We start from the raw sequence: 17986 nt of genomic DNA, 5'->3' as shown, positions 1-17986 counted from the left end.
TTGTTTTGTGCATCAAAGCATGTTACTCCTTGGCCTAGAAGGAGCCTCCTATGGGGCTGCGTGACCATTTGAGCAGGGCAACTGCAGCCACTACTGCCTTGTGACGCGGTGTTCCCTTGCAGGACATTTGTCATGCAGCTGCGTGGGCCTCGCTGCACACGTTTATCAAGCATTACTGCCTTGAGAGTCCGGTCCGGACTATCTATCACTAACTAATGTCTCTTACAGATATATCGTTACACAAGTAGTAACTTGTATCCATCATAAAAATGGTCATACTCCCTCTTTTTTTAATATTTATTTTTTAACATACCTATCCCACTACCTCAGGCGTTTTTCCTCTCACTGCATTGTTTCCTCCTTAGCCTCATGTTGGCTGGTGGTCACCCAGGCGTCCGTTTGGGCACTCTCACTCTCCCTTATGAGCGCAGAAGACGCGGAGTCCTTGACCTCTACTTGTACTAGCTAGTCTCTCAATGCCAGTACTCCTATTGATGGTATCATCCGGATGATCGCATTCCCTACTTGAGACCAGAGTGGTCCCAGCTGGGTGATCTCCCGCACACCTTAATCCTGCCGAAGGACATCTCATTAGATGCCACGGATATCCAGTGTCCACCACTTGTTGGTTCAGGCATAGATTGCGGCAACTACTAGGTGGGGGCCCTTTCTATTCCCCTGCTCTCCCCCTTACTGATAATCCCTTGCTCCTTCTGGCCAGAGAAAAGCTTCTATGAGTGTTCTGCCATCATAACCTCTTTACCCTGGGGGATTTATTCCCGGGCAGTCAAGTTGTACAGCCAACTGTGGATCCTCCCCAACACGATTTACCATTCCTGGACCATTTCATTATTTGGAGACTCCATAATACATTAAATTCTCTGCTCCCCACCTTCTCGAAGATTTCCCCCCTTGACACTAGCTAATGAGAATGGAGCTCGCTTACTCTCAGGACTAGATCACACTTTGATCTCACTCAAACCTGATGCCACCGCCAGGATTTAAGAGGTGTGGGCTGAGGAGCTGGGCATCCCCCTCACGGATTAAATATGGGCATATTGCTGTTCACAAATCAAGAGTATTTCGTGCAATCACAGGCACAAATTATTGCATTTTAAATTTATCTATAGCATTTATCTTTCGTCCTCGGATATTGTCAAATATGACCCTACTAGATGTGATACATGTTTCAACTGCCATGTCCCCGGCGGTGACTTTGCACATCTAGCTTGGACCTGCCATGTGATGTGCACGTCTCTGTAATTGCTGACATTCGGCTATCCCTGGACCCTCTTCTTGCACTTATAAGATACACCAAAGACATACCACGCTTCCTGCGCCACTTTGTTTCTGTGTGGTTCCTCTTGGCTAAACGAGAGATAGCGCTCTACTAGGGCGGCACGGTGGCTCCCTCTCCTCACACCTGACTCGAAAGCATGCAATTCTGTGATTGTTAGCCAAGATTACACAGACTTGCAACCTCCCTCTACCCATCCTTAAGATATCTGGGTGCCCCTGCGTTGTTAGCTCCGCACATTAGATCCAGACTCCCCACCCCAAGGCCCTGTTATTGCCTCTCCTTGAAACATTGCCCTGCTCTTGTTTTTCATACTTCTGTTTTTCCAAATTCTGCTCACTGATCTGGGTGTTCTACACTTGTCTCTATTTATATCTTTGATGCCTTTGGTTATCTTGATTATATCTTTTTGTGCATTAACGTGATTGATGACTCCCTGGAATTGTCTGCAAACAGTGTATTTTCATCGCCTTATTTTGCTTTATTTTTGAAAATCAATAAATAAATTTAAAAAAAATTATTAGCTGCCAGATTTTATATTAAGCTTAAACACATAAGGATTTGCTGGAGATAATTGACCCTGGACTCCTGAAAGGATTATATGCTTTTTGTCTTTAGTGGTCCCGAAGGATCGGTGGCATTCTTCATGACCAGTTAAAGAAACCACCTAAACAATACTCCATACAGTCTGTGGATAGATCTGTATTATATAGTGTCAGTCCATAGTGTGGTTCTCATATTGTGACAATTAGGTACTAGATAATATTCTGTGGTTAAAGTTGGCTGAAGAAATGACAACTTTAAACAATATATATCATTAAAAGCAAATCTGTTCGTAGATATAGCATGCAATCAAGAATTCATCTTTTTTTTTAAAATAAATCACAAGTTTCTAGTGCCACCGCATCACTTTTCTCATCTTCATCTAGCTCTCCATGCCAGTCCACTTCTGTGTTCCTTGTAATATTAACAAGGGGACGCCTCTAGAAACTTCAACAATATTATAAGGAATAGAGCAGAAAGAGAATTAGTACAAAGAAATAGAGGACGATGAGAGAAGTGAGGTCAGTGATTCACAATATACAAAGACACTGATATGGATGCCTTCAAGGTGTCCACATCAGTCTGACGGCCAACATTTATCAAATCAAATGATAATTCCTGTAAGGTGCCTGGGGAGTTCATGCCCTTCCAATTTTGGGCCCACTGTTTGGCCAAATTAAAAAGAATCGAACAAACATTTATGAATTGAGTCACTTTTGCTCTGCCTGCATTTGGGCTTTCCTTTGAGTGCCCCCCTGATTAGAAATTGTCAAAAACAATGTTTTGTTTTATGCAGACAATACAACTTTCCTGTACTCAATTGTGATACTGGAAAAGCGACATGGAAAATTATTATATACAATGCAAGTCTCTTCGGGCCATAGTTGAGTACAGGGTTATGATAAGGTGAGTCCATAAATAACAGGTTTGGGTGCCCAGCTCCAAGATTCCCTTGTAAACTACTTTATAAATGGATCTAACCCCATTCTGGGTAGAGGTTAGGATCCACACTTATTATTTTCATTACTGTCAATATGCGTGACCTGATGTGTTTTGACCCAGGAGACAAGGACGATGAAGACGACGAGGATGCTGATGACAAGGTGCAAACTTCTGGGATCTCAAATGGCGGTCATGGACGCACAGAAAGCCAAGAGCACAATGAGGTGGATCACGGAGACTTTGAGATGGTGGTGAGTCTCTGCAGAGTTGTGGGGTGGTTTGGCTTTGAAGGGTGCAGTGGCATCCATTTCCAGAGTGTTTCCCATCTACCTCCCTTTGTTCACATAATATTACTAGAAGTCTGTACATATGGGCTTCTTTAATGTTAAGTGCAACATTGCATATGTTCCCCCCCAGTCTATATCTTGGAGGACAGAAATGGCAGTAGTAATACAATGGTGGTTCTTTGCTGTCCTATTACTTCTTGTTGGTAAATAACATTTTGCATTGAAACAATTGAATTTCAAGAGTTGTTCGACACCTGTGCTTTTTTCTGCACTTGCACCCCTTTGTTGCTGCAGTGTAAAATTAAGTAGATACGAATGCCACACAATGTGATGCATTATTTACCACCCCTTTGTTCTGTGTTACTTAACACCCCTTTATCTGATAGACTTCTAGTCTCAGATTCTTTTCCTTAAAATTATCTCTAGAAGTCAGTTAGATCTGGAATTTTTTGTGATAAATACCCTTGCAGTCCTGTATGTGGGTCGTTCGGCTCTACATGGCGTAGTCTTCTGTGCTGGCAGTTACGTGCACAGAGCCTATACAGGTGCCACCCCAATGCGCTGACATCAGTTCTTTTCTGTCTTTCTTTCTTTATTTGTGTAGCGCGACTAATACTCTAAAGCGTCTAGGTGCTTGGCATCCAAACACATGATATCACTGAGTTTTAGTTGAGAGGCTCGGGATCTGAATATAAAAAAACTATAAGGTAAATAACCAGGCCTTAGACCTTTCCTTAAAGAAAGCAGGTCTGGAGAGTTTTAAAGCTTAATAGGCAGACAATTCCACAGTCTGGTCGTCATGCTTAAAAAGTTTTGCCACCCCAGTTCGAGAGTCTGGGTTTGACCACCTCAACAAGCTTGTGTGATGAGGACTGAAGGTTTCTGGATGGCTCTGTATATACTATACCAAAGTGAGGTATAGTGTGCACAGAGTCCACTGGAACCCCAAAGGTAGGCAGAGGTAAAGTTTAGATAGAACCTTACTCTCTATTTGTGGTAGTGTGGTCGAGCAGTAAGGCAGTATCAGAGGACGGTGTTAAGCATTTGTTGTACCCACTCAATCAGCAAATGATTTCACACACTCAAAAGACTGAACTTCAGACCAGTTGGTTTTGTATAAAAATATTCTTTAAGATATTTTATTTTCTAGAACCAAGCAGGCCTGGCACAGGTAAGTTGATACATACTTTGCAGTAACTATACAGTTTGAAATGCAATTGTAAATGTACTTTGAAATGGTTGCAGTTTGAATTACTGGTAGTGAAATGCTGTACATATACTTTGTATCGACTTTGCAATGAAAATTACAGGTAAGTTACTTTTGAGATTACTTTTTAGATTACTTTTTCTACTCCCTGTGATATGCCTAGATGGGACATTTCCCAGAGAAAAGGTAAGTAAAATCCGTTTTGCACAATTGTTGTTTTTCTAGTTTCCATACAAATCAACTCCACACTTAAAAATTTTTCAGAGAGAAACAGTCAATGGATTCCTATGAAGAGAAATGAAGTTAACGGTTACCAGGTAAGTAATCAGTCTTCTTTGGAGTTGAGCTTCTGGGGTTACAACAAAGGTTCCCCCAGGGTCAAGGATGCACTCTTGTTAAACCCTCAGCGGCACTAGGGAGGCCGGGTGCAGAGTGCTGAGGCCCAATGTTATCCAATGGGGGACAGGGGGCCTCTGGTTGGTGGCTGCTGGCAAGCAGGCCACTGGGTTGTGCGAGCAAAGCTCCTGGACTTTAGCTCGGGACAAATGGGGAAACAAGTAGCACCAAAGGTGCACCCTCAGCGGCACTAGGGCGGGCGGATGCAGGGTGCTGTTTCGACGTCGGGCGCCCTGTTGGTTTCAATGGAGAACCTCTGGTTTGCAAAAGCGCTGCAGGCAAGGAGATGAAGGTCTTCTGGGTGCGACCACCACTTCGAGAGGTAAGTTGGGAAGTTAGGGGTTGGTTAAGCACCGTTGGTTTGGGCACACAAGGCCGTGGGACGTCTGGTGCAGGGGTGCCTTTTGGGGTCGGATCTTACCAGCTCCCGGTCACGGTTAGGGAGGCCTTATGGATTTAAGCTGCAGGCGTCAGCGGGAGGCTTGAGGCAGGTCAGGGGTCACCGGATCTCTGCTCGGGATCGCTGGAGTGATCTCCTCGTGGTTTCCCCACTCAGGCCGTGGACGGCGGGTGCAGAGTGGGGCGGATTCGCGGTGTCTGGCCGGAGCCAGAAGTTGCAGGTGAACAAATCCGGTGTTCATGGGAGACAAAGTCTTTGTGCTCTTCCTCACATGTTTTTCCCGCCGGTTCTCCCGCCCAAATTCAGGGTCAGAACCAGTGGGGACCAGTTGCTGAGAGCAGCAAGTGGCCTGGGGAAACTCACAAAGGCGGCAAGCCTTTGAAGCTTCCCCTTCGTGAACCCTGCCCATCCTGGGGAGGAGGCTTGGCACCTCGTCCCAGGATGTGCATTGTTTCAGGCCCCAGAGAGCAGCAGGCTCTCGCCCCAAGGGTCCAGAAACATGTCTGATGGTGGCAGCTGAAAGCAGCTACTCAGCCTGGACACTAGAGGTGGGTTCGTTTTCAGGGGGCATCTCTAAGATGCCCTCAGTGTGCATTTTTCATTAAATCCCACACTGGCATCAGTGTGGGTTTAATGTGCTGAGAAGTTTGATACCAAACTTCCTTGTTTTCAGTGTAGCCATTATGGTGCTGTGGAGTTCGTGTTTGACGAGCTCCCAGCACCATATACTCTTAATGGCAGCACTGCACTTACAATGTCTAAGAAAGGACCTAGACACTGTAGGGGTACAGGGTTCATGCACCTGTACCCTCACCACTGGTATAGTGCACCCAACTAGAGGGTTGACTGATCTATGCCAGGGCAGTGGGTTGTAGGAATGGCTGACAGGGATGTGACTTTCTTCTGCACCAAGACACTCAGCCTGCAAAGGCAGTGTTTGAGTGTCAGGGTACAGGACCTCTAAGGGTGGCACAATAAGTGCTGAAGCCCTTAAAGGCCTTCTCTGGTCACAGTGCCCTGGGTACCTGTTGTACCATTTACCAGGGGCTGACCTGTGGCCAGAGATGCCAATTGGGTGATGTGAGAAAGTGCCATCTTTCTTGCATGGTGTGCCCCCACTTTTTGCTGAATTGCTGAATGTACTTGGACTGAGTGTGCCCTGGACTCCTGCCAATCAGGTGCCCCGGGCATATGTTCCTTTCCTAAAATGGCAAACCCTGGCCACATGTCAGCCCCTGGTAAATGGTACCCAGGGCCTTGTGGCCAGGGAAGGCCTCTAAGGGCTGCAGCACTTATTGTGCCACCCTTAGAGGCCCTGTACCCTAACACAAACACACTGCCCTTGCAGGCTGAGTGTCTGGGTACAAGACAAAACAAAGAGTTGACATGGCACACATCCCTGTGTGCCATACCTACGTTGCCCTGGCATACATCAGCCACCCCTCTAGCTGGGTGTCCTATGCCAGTGGTGTGGGCACAGGAGCATGAGCCCTGTGTCCCTACAGTACCCAGGTCCATTCCTGGTCACTAAGTGCAGTGCTGCCATGTAAAAGTATATGGTGCTGAGAGCTCGTCAAACACGAACTCCACAGCACCATAATGGCAACACTGAAGACTGAGAAGTTTGGTATCAAACTTCTCAGCACATTAAACCTGTACTGATGCGAGTGTGGGATTTAATGTACAAAGCACTACAGAGGGCATCTTAGAGATGCCCCCTGAAAACTAACCTACAATCCACGTCTGGTCTGAGAGGCTGCCTAGGCTGCCACACAGCAGACATGTTGCTGGACCCCACGATGGAGAGCCCCTGCTCTCCTGGGCCTGCAACAATGCACATCCTGGGCGAGGTGCTAGGTCTCCTTCCCCAGGATGGGCAGGGGAAGCTTCAAAGGCATGCCGCCTTTGTGAGCTTCTCCATGCCACTTGCTGTACTCAGCAACTGGCCCCTACCGGTTCTAAACCCCCACTCTGGCGGGAAGACTGGCCGGAAACCCCAAGGGAGGACAGGGGGTGGGCCAGCCTCTGCCAACCCCACCCCTCAGGGTGGGGAGGCGAGGTGAAGCAAATCTCCGCGCTCTCGCCATCTTGAAGATGGGAAGCCCTGCCCAATCAGGACTAGGCTACTGCCCCCCTCCAACAGGAGAGTGGCAGGATAGGGGGTGTACCCACCACCTACCTGTAACGCCCCTAAATCTAGTATTTATGGGGCACCCTGAACCTTCCTTCCTTAGATTCCAGATTCTGAAAAAGCAACGAAGAGCAAGAAGAAAGAAGACCTGCCGGGCAGCTGCTAAGAAGAGGAAGACACCAACTGCTTTGGCCCCAGCCCTACCGGCCTGTCGACCCTCTTCCTGCTCCTGCTCAATCCCGGCACCTCTTGCGGCCAGCAACCTCACAAACCCCGGAGGACCTGACTACCTTGTGACTCTGAGCACCTGGGACTCCCATGAGCAGTGGCTCTGCTCAAAACAAGTTTCTAACCCCTGGCATCAGCCCGGAACCGCGAACCCTGCACACTCTGCACTCACCAAGCCTGGCCTGTGCCGGAGTGAACAAAGACCCTGAGGACGTCCCCCCGGCGATTGTGACCCTGAATCCGGCACCCAAGGACTCACCTCGACGCTCCTGACGACGCCTGCAGCCTCAGAACCAGGTACCCCCCCAACCGCGATCAACGGAGGGTAAGATTTCCCGACATCAAAAGGCACCCCTGCACCCGGGGCCCTGTGGCCCCCTGTGCCCAACTCCTGGGTACCTACGGCCCCCTGTGCCCAACTCCTGGGTACCTACCTATCCTCCAACTACCCAACTTACCTCTCGAAGTGGTGGTGGTACCTGAAGAATCTTCGTCCCGAGCTTGCAGCCTTTGTTCATCCAGGAGCTTTCCCATTGAAATCCATTGAGCGCCCGAAGGCTCAAAAGCACCCTGCACCCAGCCGCCCGAGTGGCCCTGGCAGTGTAACCTCTACTCCTACCTACTTCCCTATTTGCCCTGAGCAAGTGACCAGGAGCCCAGCTCCCACAGCAGCATGGCCTGCTAGTCAGCAGCCAGCAACCAAGGCCCCCCTGACTTCCATAGGATAACATTGGGCCTAACTCAATCTGCACCCGGCTGCCCCTGTGCCACTGAGGGTGTAACAACTGTACTTACCTGACCCTGGGAGACCCCTGAGTCTGTGCCCAGAACCTTAACTCTGCCAGTCAAGTACTTACCCAAAAGCCGATAACCCAATTTTCTTCCATAGGGTAACATTGACTGGTTTCTTCTGAAATTTCTTATAAGTGTGGAGTTTCTAAAACTTAAAATATTCACCTAAAATCAACCGAGTAACGAAAACGAAAATGCTCACCTGTGATTAGGAGAGTAAGGTTATATCTAGCTTTAGCCTCTGCCAAACCTCTGGGGACTGTACCTATTTGGGAACAGTATATACAGAGCCACTTTCTCACAGGTGCAGGCTTCAATGCAGTTTTAGGGAACGTACATAGGCCCTGGGTACCTGATTGGCAGGAGTCCAGGGCACACTCAGTCAAAGTACATCAGGAATTCAGCAAAAAGTGGGGGTAACCATGCAGAAAGGGGGCACTTTCTCACACCAGTGGAAACGGTTAATCAAATAATCCAAGCCATGTTTATGCAGGTCCTTAAACACAATTAATAGGGCCCTGAAATCGATCTGTTTTTTTACGGGTAGGCAGTGTAGGGCGTTAAGGGCCTACTTGGCTGAAGAGTATTTAGGAATGCCAAAGATCAGCCGAGCTGCAGAGTTTTGAAGAACCTGAGGTTTAACAAGGAGTCCCTTGTTTATACCGACCAGAAGGGCGTTACAGTAGTCCAATTTGGACAAAACAAGTGCAGAGACCTCTGTTTTTTGTAGTTCTGGAGGTATGAAAGGAAACATTTTTCTCAATTTTCAATGTGTAAAAAGTAGATTGTGAGTGCCTTCACGCGATGGGAAAAAGACAGGGATGTGTCAAAGACAACTCCCAAGTTTTTTGCATTTGTGGTTGGAATGGGAAGGGAACCCAATTCCAAAGGCCACCCCAATTGGTGGACCAGAAGGACTGATCTCTGCCACAAAGTAAAACTTCAGTATTATTAGAGTTTAACTTGAGGCAGTTCTCTGACATCCATCTGCACACATGTTGCATACAGGCCTGAGAGTTGTGGGCTGTGTCCAGAACATTCTTGGAAATGGAGACAACGTTCTTTGTATCGTCCGCGTAAGATACCATAACAAAACCGTTCGATTTAATCAATTTGGCTAGTGGGGTAATATTCACATTAAAAAGGGTTGGGCCCAAAGATGAGCCCTGTGGGACCCCGCATGGGACCTACAGCTGTCCACTTCCACAAATTTTTCGTGATCTGTCCGAAAAGATTTGAAAAGTGAGATGGCTGCACCTGCTATGCCTTTTTCTTGAAGTCACTTTATCAGGAGGCTGTGATCTAACATATCAAACGCTGCCGAAAGATCCAGTAGAATAAGGGCAGCCATGCTTCCATTTTCTGAGTGCCTAATTTCTTCTGTTGCAGTGATCAGTGCAAGCTCTGTACTGTGTTCACTCCGGAAGCCATAATTTGTTGAGTCCAGGATGTTCTTATTGTTAATGAAAGTAGTCGGAGAATGTTGGAGTCTTTTGATTCTGCTGTCTCTGTATCAGATTGTAACAACTGTGTGCTAGTGTCCTTTGAAGGTCGAGAAGCAAACGTCCATAGATGCTAGACACCTTTACACAGAAGAAGATGCTAGGGTGTTACAAAAACTTGGTCTATTACATTATTCCATGTCGGTCTGCCCTGTCAGGACTCACAAAACCAATGGTTGTTCCCTATGTTTATTAGGCCTTAGAGGTCATCCCGACCAGGAGAGCAGGTACAATGGGAATCTGTGGAGAGAAGCATGGAGGAAAAGGAACTCCAAGATGGCGTCCTTACTGCGTAAGCTGAACCGCTCTAGTTCTTCCAACCCAAGGCTCAAGATGCTATGTGAAGCACTCGCCTCTCTGAGACTATGCAATTCACTTAAGTACGCATCGCTCTGACCTGTTCTCCTTGTAACTTGGAGAGGTAGTTGTCGTTGCATGCATCGAGTCCTAGTATTTCTCGTTGGTGAAGTTAAAGTGCCGTATCTGATAGACTACTAGCCGCAGAGTCCTTCACGTAGAATTATCCCCAGGTGTGAGACTGGATCCGGAAAACTTTCTTGCCCAGCATCACTGCGCGCCGGTGGGATGGCATCACGCGACTCCACCCAGGCGTCATCCGCGTACGTGACGTCAGCGAGGTCACATAAGTCCCACCCCGGCGCACCTATATCAGTTTTTTCCTTTTCCGCGAGCAACATGGATCTGGTTTGTGCTCTGGGCCTGTTTAGGCTTTTTCCTTACGCTATAGCTGCGTGTGTGGGAAGAGTGTGTGAATGCCTTCGGGCTTTAAAACTTGCTCGGCGTGTGGCCGCCTCATGACGGCGACGGATCCTCACCCCATCTGTATGTGGTGTTTGGGGGAGCACCACGACTCCACTGATTGTGAGGCGTGCAAGCAGTTGAAGTCGAAGTCCCGGCGGGAGCGCCGGATGAAGCTTCTATCGTAAAGAAACACGTTAGTTAGATTCCTTACCTTAGAATATCCCCAGGCGTCGGGCTGGATCCGGAAAGATTTTTCGTCAGCAATACCTTTGCGCGCCGCTAGGCGTTGTCTGCGTCGTGATCGCCGGGATGACGTCGGAGTACTGAGATGCCGCCCTCGCGTGCTGACGTCAGTTCTTTTTTCAGCGCCAGTAAGTGCAGATCCGGGAAGAGCATACCCTTTTAGTCACTTTTTGACAAAACTTTTTGAACTCTTTTGGTTCCCATTTCGAGTCGACCTAGACTCCTGGTGCCGGTAGGGATGCCTGGATTCAAGCCGTGCGACGCCTGTCACCACCTGATGTCGGTCACGGATCACCACCGCTGGTGTCTCTACTAACTTGGGGCCGACCATGATGCCGAGTCGCGCCTCGACTGCCGGGCCTTGACCTCGAAGGCTAGGCGGGCGCCGCTCAAGATCCCGGTCGAGGAGGAGGTCGAGTGACCGGTCTCGGAAGCCGCAGCCATCACCGCATGTCGGGGTCGAACTCCTCGCATTCCGGTAAGTCGAGGCACAGTAAGAAGAAGTCGAAGATGCAACATCGCTCTTCTGACTCCCCTCGCCGGTCGCATGACTCTGCTGAGGGTTCGGGCACCACCCGCGAGGCTCCGTCGGAGCCGCAGGAGTCGCGTCCGGCCCCATACCCTCCCGTCCCTGGGTCTGATGCGACTCCGGCGGAGATCCGAGACTTCCTCATGGCCATGAGGTGTCTGGCTCCGCCGTCGAGGCCTGTCTGCGCGCCTTTGGGCCCCGCAGGCCTGACTGGGAGGCCTAGCGAGCCAGCGGCTCCGGCGCCGTCATTGACTTCGGTCCTGACGCCGCAGACCCCCGTGGGATCCAGGCCTGGATCCCGGTTGATGCCGGTCGACCTTACGACCTCTCCGCCGGCGCCGACTCCGACTCCTTCGGTGCCGCCCCCGGAGGAGTCCCGGCTCCATATCAACCTATTGGAGCTGCGGCGATCCGGCTTGCACTGAAGGCATTCCTTCCCTCTGTTCGGGGAAGTGTAGTGCAGGTGTTCACGGACAACACCACAGCCATGTGGTATTGCAACAAACAGGGCGGGGTGGGGTCGTGGACCCTTTGTCAGGAGGCTCTGCGCCTCTGGACATGGCTGGAACATCAGGGCATCACCCTGGTGGTTCAACATCTAGCGGGCTCTCTGAACGCCAGAGCAGACAAACTCAGCCGCCGGTGCATGATGGATCACGAATGTCGTCTGAACTCAGACGTGGTGCAAGGCCACTTTCTGCAGTGGGGAGAGCCTTGGTTAGATCTATTCGCCACCGAAGAGAACGCGCAATGTCATCAGTTCTGTGCTTTGGAATTTCCAAGGCGGCACTCGCTTGGAGACGCTTTTCGCCGCCTGTGGAGTTGTGGTCTGTTGTACGCCTTTCCGCCTATACCACTTCTTCCCAAAGTGCTGAATAAGATCAGGCGCGACCGGGCCCAAGTCATCCTTGTGGCTCCGGATTGGGCAAGAAGATACTGGTATCCCGAGCTACTCAGTCTATCAATCGATCCCCCGATTTGACTGCCTCTTCAGGAGGACCTTCTGTCGGAGCAGCAGGGAACAGTCCTCCACCCGAACCTGTCCAGCCTCCACCTCCATGCGTGGAGATTGAGCGGTGACAGTTGATGCCATTTGACTTGCCTCCTGAAGTCTGTAATGTCATTCTGGCAGCCAGGCGTCCCTCCACTAAATGGGTATACGCCTGCAGGTGGAACAAATTTGTGGCATGGTACGGAACAAATTTGTGGCATGGTGCACAGCAAAGGCTTTGGATCCCCTTTCTGCCCCCCTTTCTGAGGTTCTCCTCTTTCTTCTTTCCCTGGTCCAGCAGGGCTCTGCTCTGGGCACCCTCAAGGGATATCTTTCAGCTGTTTCTGCCTTCTAACGGCTTCCTGATCAGCCTTCTCTTTTCAAGTCCCCTATTGTTGCTAGATTCTTTAGAGGCATTACTCACATGTTTCCTCCTGTCCCTTTCGTAATGCCTCAGTGGGACTTGAACCTGGTGTTAACCTATCTGATGTGCGCTCCTTTTGAGCCACTTCATAATTGTCCTCTTCGTCTTCTGACTCTTAAGACTGCTTTCCTGGTTGCCATCACCTCTCCCAGAAGAGTGAGTGAGCTCCAGGCTCTTTCTTCTAAACCTCCTTTCCTCTCTGTCCATCCGGACAAGGTTGTTCTCAGGACTCGTCCTTCCTTTCTCCCTAAGGTGGTTACTGCCTTTCACATCGGCCAGTCTGTTACATTGCCCACCTTCTTTACGCCTCCGCATCCCTCGAAAGAGGAAGAGAGGCTCCACCGTCTGGACCTAAAACGTGCGCTCTCCTATCTGTACCGCACGAAACAGTTCCGGGTGGACGACCAACTCTTCGTTGGCTACGTGGGCGCTAAGAAGGTGCGGGTAGTGCACAAGCGGCCCATCTCTCGGTGGGTTGTTTTGTGCATTAAGGCCTGTTATTCCTTGGCTCAGAAGGAACCTCCTGTGGGGCTGAGGGCCCATTCCACTCGGGCCACAGCGGCTACTACTGCCCTGGGACGTGGAGACCCTCTGCAGGAAATTTGTCAGGCAGCAACGTGGGCCTCGCTGCACACGTTTGCTAAGCACTATTGCCTGGACAGCCAAGTCCGGAGAGATGGCTTCTTTGGCCATACCGTTCTCCAGGACTTCCTGGTGTGATCTTGGTTCGCAGACCCACCACCGGGGTTGGTATTGCTGGGGTATCTATTCTAAGGTAAGGAATCTAACTAACGTGTTTCTTTCAGATGAACAAGTTACTTACCTTCGGTAATGATATATCTGTAAGAAACATTAGTTAGATTCGTTACCGCCCCACCCATCCTCCCAGTTCTGCGAACTGATCTCTAGGGTTAAGGTCATCCCTTTCAGGGCCCTAGATTCATGGCACTAGTGTCGGTTTCTTGCATTGCTCTGCGTTCCTGGCGCGGAAAGCTATGTACAAGAACTAGCATCAGCGCGCGAGGGTGGCGTCTAAGTACTCCGACGTCATCCCGGCGATCACGACGCCGACGACGGATGCGGATTCGCAGACGACGCCTAGCCACGTGCAAGGGTATTGCTGACGAAAAATCTTTCCGGATCTAGCCTGACGCCTGGGGATATTCTAAGGTAAGGAATCTAACAAATGTTTCTTACAGATATATCGTTACCGAAGGTAAGTAACTTGTTCGTTAAGTAGATGTTTAGTAAAGGAGATCTGATAAACTCCTGAGGGATGCCACAATATAAGATGTGAGGGGCTGAGGTGAATGGTGTTAGGTAGACTAAGCTTTGTCTGTCTTTCAGGTATGAGCCAATTCATTTCGGAGCATTTCATGTACTCCAAGATAATGGAGTCTGTGTGTAAGCGTATGGTGGTGTGGACAGTGTCAAATGTCACTGATAGGTATAGAAGCTATAGGCCAGTCACTCTGCTTTTGTCCATTGTGAGTTTTAGGTAATTCCATATGACTTCAAGGACTGATTCTGCACCTTTACTTGGTCTGATTCCAGATTGTTTTGACTGTTATTTTTGTCAGTGAATTTGAAAAACTGAATAAAAACTGATCTTTAAAATATTTTTCCTAAGAAGGGACCATTTGATATTGGTCTGTCGTTTGTTTGGATGGGTTGAGATTCTTCTTCTTGGGGAGTGGTCTAATGAAGGAGATTTTCAACCAGATTGGGAAAGATCCTAATTCCAGGTACTTCTGGAGTATGTTGTAGCTAGCTCTCCTATGCAAGTTGTGTGAAGCATAACTGGAAAGATTTTTGGAGGTGTTTGGTCTGAAGGTTATCTTTTGGTCTGCTTGTGATGACAGTGTGTAACTATTTTTAAATATTGAAAGTATTAAATATCGGAGCATTGATGTTGTCCTTCTTTATGGTGACTGTCATTTGTAGTAGGTAGAGAGTTAACTGAGTTTTCCTTAAGGTCTTTTTCAATTTTTGAGATTAGTAGCATGGAGATTGTCACAGAAGACTGGTGATTACGGTGTGTCTGTATTTTGGCATGCTGGGTTGAACAATTGTGCTAAAATGCTTTTGGGAGTTCCTACTGTCGAGCTCCAAAATTACCTTTTCCTTCTGTTTGAATGGATGGTCTGGTAGTTTTGCTTGAAGGATGGATTGGCGTTTGATGTAGTGGAATATATTTGGAGATTGCCTGAAATGGTAAGATTGCTTATCTTGAGGAGTGTTACAACACGCCTATGTTTTTGAGGTGCTTGGGAGACCTGATTGGTATGCGTTTGTTGTTTGATGGACTTGGGCATCAGTTAGTGTATGTCTTGTGTTTTATAACTAAGTGAAAGGGTTTGTAGGCCATTGTTTGGATAGGATGAAGATGGAGTAGTTTGGGATTGTTGTATATGTTCTTGAATGATATGGCTGCGGTTGTTTTTATTGACTGATTGGTTTGAGGTTGTGTTTGGATAGATTGTCAGGGACAGAAAGGCCATTGTGCTGAGTGATGTTGGCATGGATTAGTGGCTTACTGTCTAGAGCGGAGGAAGCATTGGCGAGTGATGCATTTTGGTTAGTTTAGGGGCTGGGTTGGCTCATGATATAGTTAATACATTGCTTGGCATGATTGGATTTTTTTTCTTTTCCTTCAGTCCGAGTCCATGGTTCTGGATACATCCGAGAGCGTTAATAATGGGAATCCTTCCCCTCTTGAAGCATTGCTGGCTGGAGCTGAAGGATTTCCTCCAATGCTGGACATTCCTCCAGATGCAGATGACGAAACCATGGTTGAACTGGCTATTGCTCTCAGCCTGCAGCAGGACCAGCAAGGTAAGGAAACATTGTCAACACTTTGCTTGCAGGTGGAGATACTGTGGCCCACTAGCCTGCAGCAGAAACCATCAATATGAGCACTACAATATTAATATTAGTATTCATGAGTATATTTATTGCTTATGCTACAATCTGAATAGTCTCACTGGATTCAATTATTAAAACCTAACTTAGTGTTTTGCCATTTTGTTGGTCATTGATGATCAGTTGAGTCACACCAGATGGGATTTTAACCTTTCATCTGCACATCTTTGGTCAGATACTCACCCCACTGAAGTTACCCCATCAAAATGCAATTCCAGTAGATCCTCCTTAATCTCTAGCTTTAATCTTGGTTAACAAACTTCATACTACTGCATGTCCATTTAGGCTTTTTGATCTATTTTTGCAATGGTTGCCACTTTTCATAAATTCCTCCACTGGTAGTACCACCCTGCTATCTGTATTGGATGTGGTAAGTTTTGCAGTAATTCATCCTTACTGTGCTAGCCAGGGGTGAAGCTGTAGAAGCACACGTGCTTAACTGTCGGAAATTATCTGCTGGTTCCAAAAACCACAGTGACTGCGCTGATGCCAGACCCTTTTCTCCATATGCCCGAGACACAGCATGGTATCTCAGAAATCATCAGGCTTTAAGCTGTATTTGCAGCAACAAGCCGGTATCTGATTTTAGAGGATGCGTGTTCCTGCAGATTCAATAGGTGCCTTCCAGCCATAGGACTAGATTCGGTAAATTGCACATACAATTTATCTGGACTCTGGAGTGACCTATCCGCAAGTTCCTCACTCACAAAAGTGACTTAGTAGCTCCAGTTCTGCTATGTCACTGGCTTATGATAGTAATATTTGTTCATTTTTTTGCACACCACAGACTCCTGAATCCAAAGCTCCCCAAGATGATATCTCAAAATGTATTCATGCAGGTGTGAAGATTCTTTAACTTTTATCCTTCCTTTCATCATATTGCCTCCTAAATCTTATGGCTTTGTCATCGTGTAAATATAGGAGGCAGATGCTGGTCTCAAATCTGCATGCATAGAGTATGTGGGAAATGGACCTGGACCAGCATGCATGGTCCCACGATTCTTTTTGTTCCATATGCACCCCATAGCTATTTGAAGGACAAAAACAAGTTATTTATGGCCCTCCATTACTATGAAAAACACTCAGAATCTAGGTATTATTACCGGAATCTGCTTAGTCGATCCCGGGTCGATCTCCTCTCAAAGGCTATTCTTATAATATAGAGAAGTGCAAATACAAGAATAGCAACAAATGGTTATCTTCTTTGACTTCCATCCCGGGTCACAAGACCTCTAAACTATGTACCCATATTTGCCATTCAGAAACACATGGCAAGTCAGATTTGTCATATGACCTGGTAATACCACCAGATCAGCTCCAATCAAAGCAGTCAAATTTTCCTTACCACTGCCTCCTTGGGGAAATTAAATGTCTTTAAAAATGTTATACTACAGATCTTTCTGTAACTTTTAGACCAAGTCAAGGATCTCATCTCTGCCATGCTTTGGGAGCTTCTACTGTCATCCCCCACTCCTTGGTTGCACTGGCACCTTTGGTTCTGGGTATGAGTCCTTTGGTTGTGAGTTTTGACTCTTTTTCCTCAGTCTGCCCCTAAAGCCAGAAGTGACTGATATGCTAGGGGGTGGAATAAACAGGATAAATGTGGCACCCAAGATTGAACTAGGAGATAGTGGAAGAACTATTTTCTTATTGGTTAATGCCAGCAACCAGTGAGCAATTTCTACAGTTGATTTGCCTCCTATAACAACTGCAGACAGTCTGTTTTGCCCCCGGGACTTTACTCGTAAGGGGTCCCATTCTAAGAACATGACTCTGGTGGCTGTGAATGTGTAGAGAAATGGTCCCAAAAGTGATTTGTGAGAGGGAGGATGATCTTTTCATGGCCCTTCGCCATGGGCCCCCCGGTGAAGCTAATTCACTGCTGTCAGAAAAACGAGAAATATTTACCTCATTCAAAAAAGCATGAGCGGAAAGATTACTGGTCAATATTCTACTTCTTACACCACTAGTTGAGTTCTTGCTCTAAGAACTGTAGCCCCTGGTACCCTTCACAAACTCTACTGGAAACGCTCTATTACCCCTCCGAATTTGTTGCGTTTCAGCCCCAACCGAGTTAAGCTCTCCATCTTTTTACAATATTTCTAATTTGGATGCTGCTGATGGATACTTCTACCTGGAGATTCTTCGCCTGTTTAATATCCCCAGGTGCCGGATAGGATCTGAAAAGGTTTTATTGCTCGCCTATGCCAGTAGTGGTTCCAGACCTGACGCCTGCGGGACTTCACTGGAGCCATGTAGAGTCCCCACTGTGTTGCACTGATATTGGGTCTCTTTTTTCCATGTCCTTGGTTTCCCATGTCTTCTACACAGATTTGGAGCTGCTATCTGTAAGAAAGTGGCTCTGTATATACTGCACCAAAGTAAGGTTC

General features: G+C 47.8%; 1 protein-coding gene across 14 annotated transcripts in view; it reads left to right on the top strand.

The window, feature by feature from the left end:
• Window positions 1-17986, top strand: part of UBR4 (ubiquitin protein ligase E3 component n-recognin 4) — a 1980383-nt gene that overhangs the window by 1279434 nt on the left and 682963 nt on the right. For 8 of the 14 annotated variants that reach the window (XM_085609055.1, XM_085609054.1, XM_085609052.1 and 5 more), the window contains 2 exons: window positions 2903-3033; window positions 15332-15509. In XM_085609055.1, the coding sequence (XP_085465181.1) occupies window positions 2903-3033; window positions 15332-15509 (309 nt within the window). The remainder of the gene's footprint in view (window positions 1-2902; window positions 3034-15331; window positions 15510-17986) is intronic. The other 6 variants (XM_085609056.1, XM_085609053.1, XM_085609051.1 and 3 more) reach the window with 1 other exon arrangement.

The sequence above is a fragment of the Triturus cristatus genome, chromosome 1_2 (assembly GCF_964204655.1).
Source record: "Triturus cristatus chromosome 1_2, aTriCri1.1, whole genome shotgun sequence".
In the NCBI taxonomy this organism is placed as follows: domain Eukaryota; kingdom Metazoa; phylum Chordata; class Amphibia; order Caudata; family Salamandridae; genus Triturus; species Triturus cristatus.
This window is presented reverse-complemented; position numbering and strand designations above follow the sequence as displayed.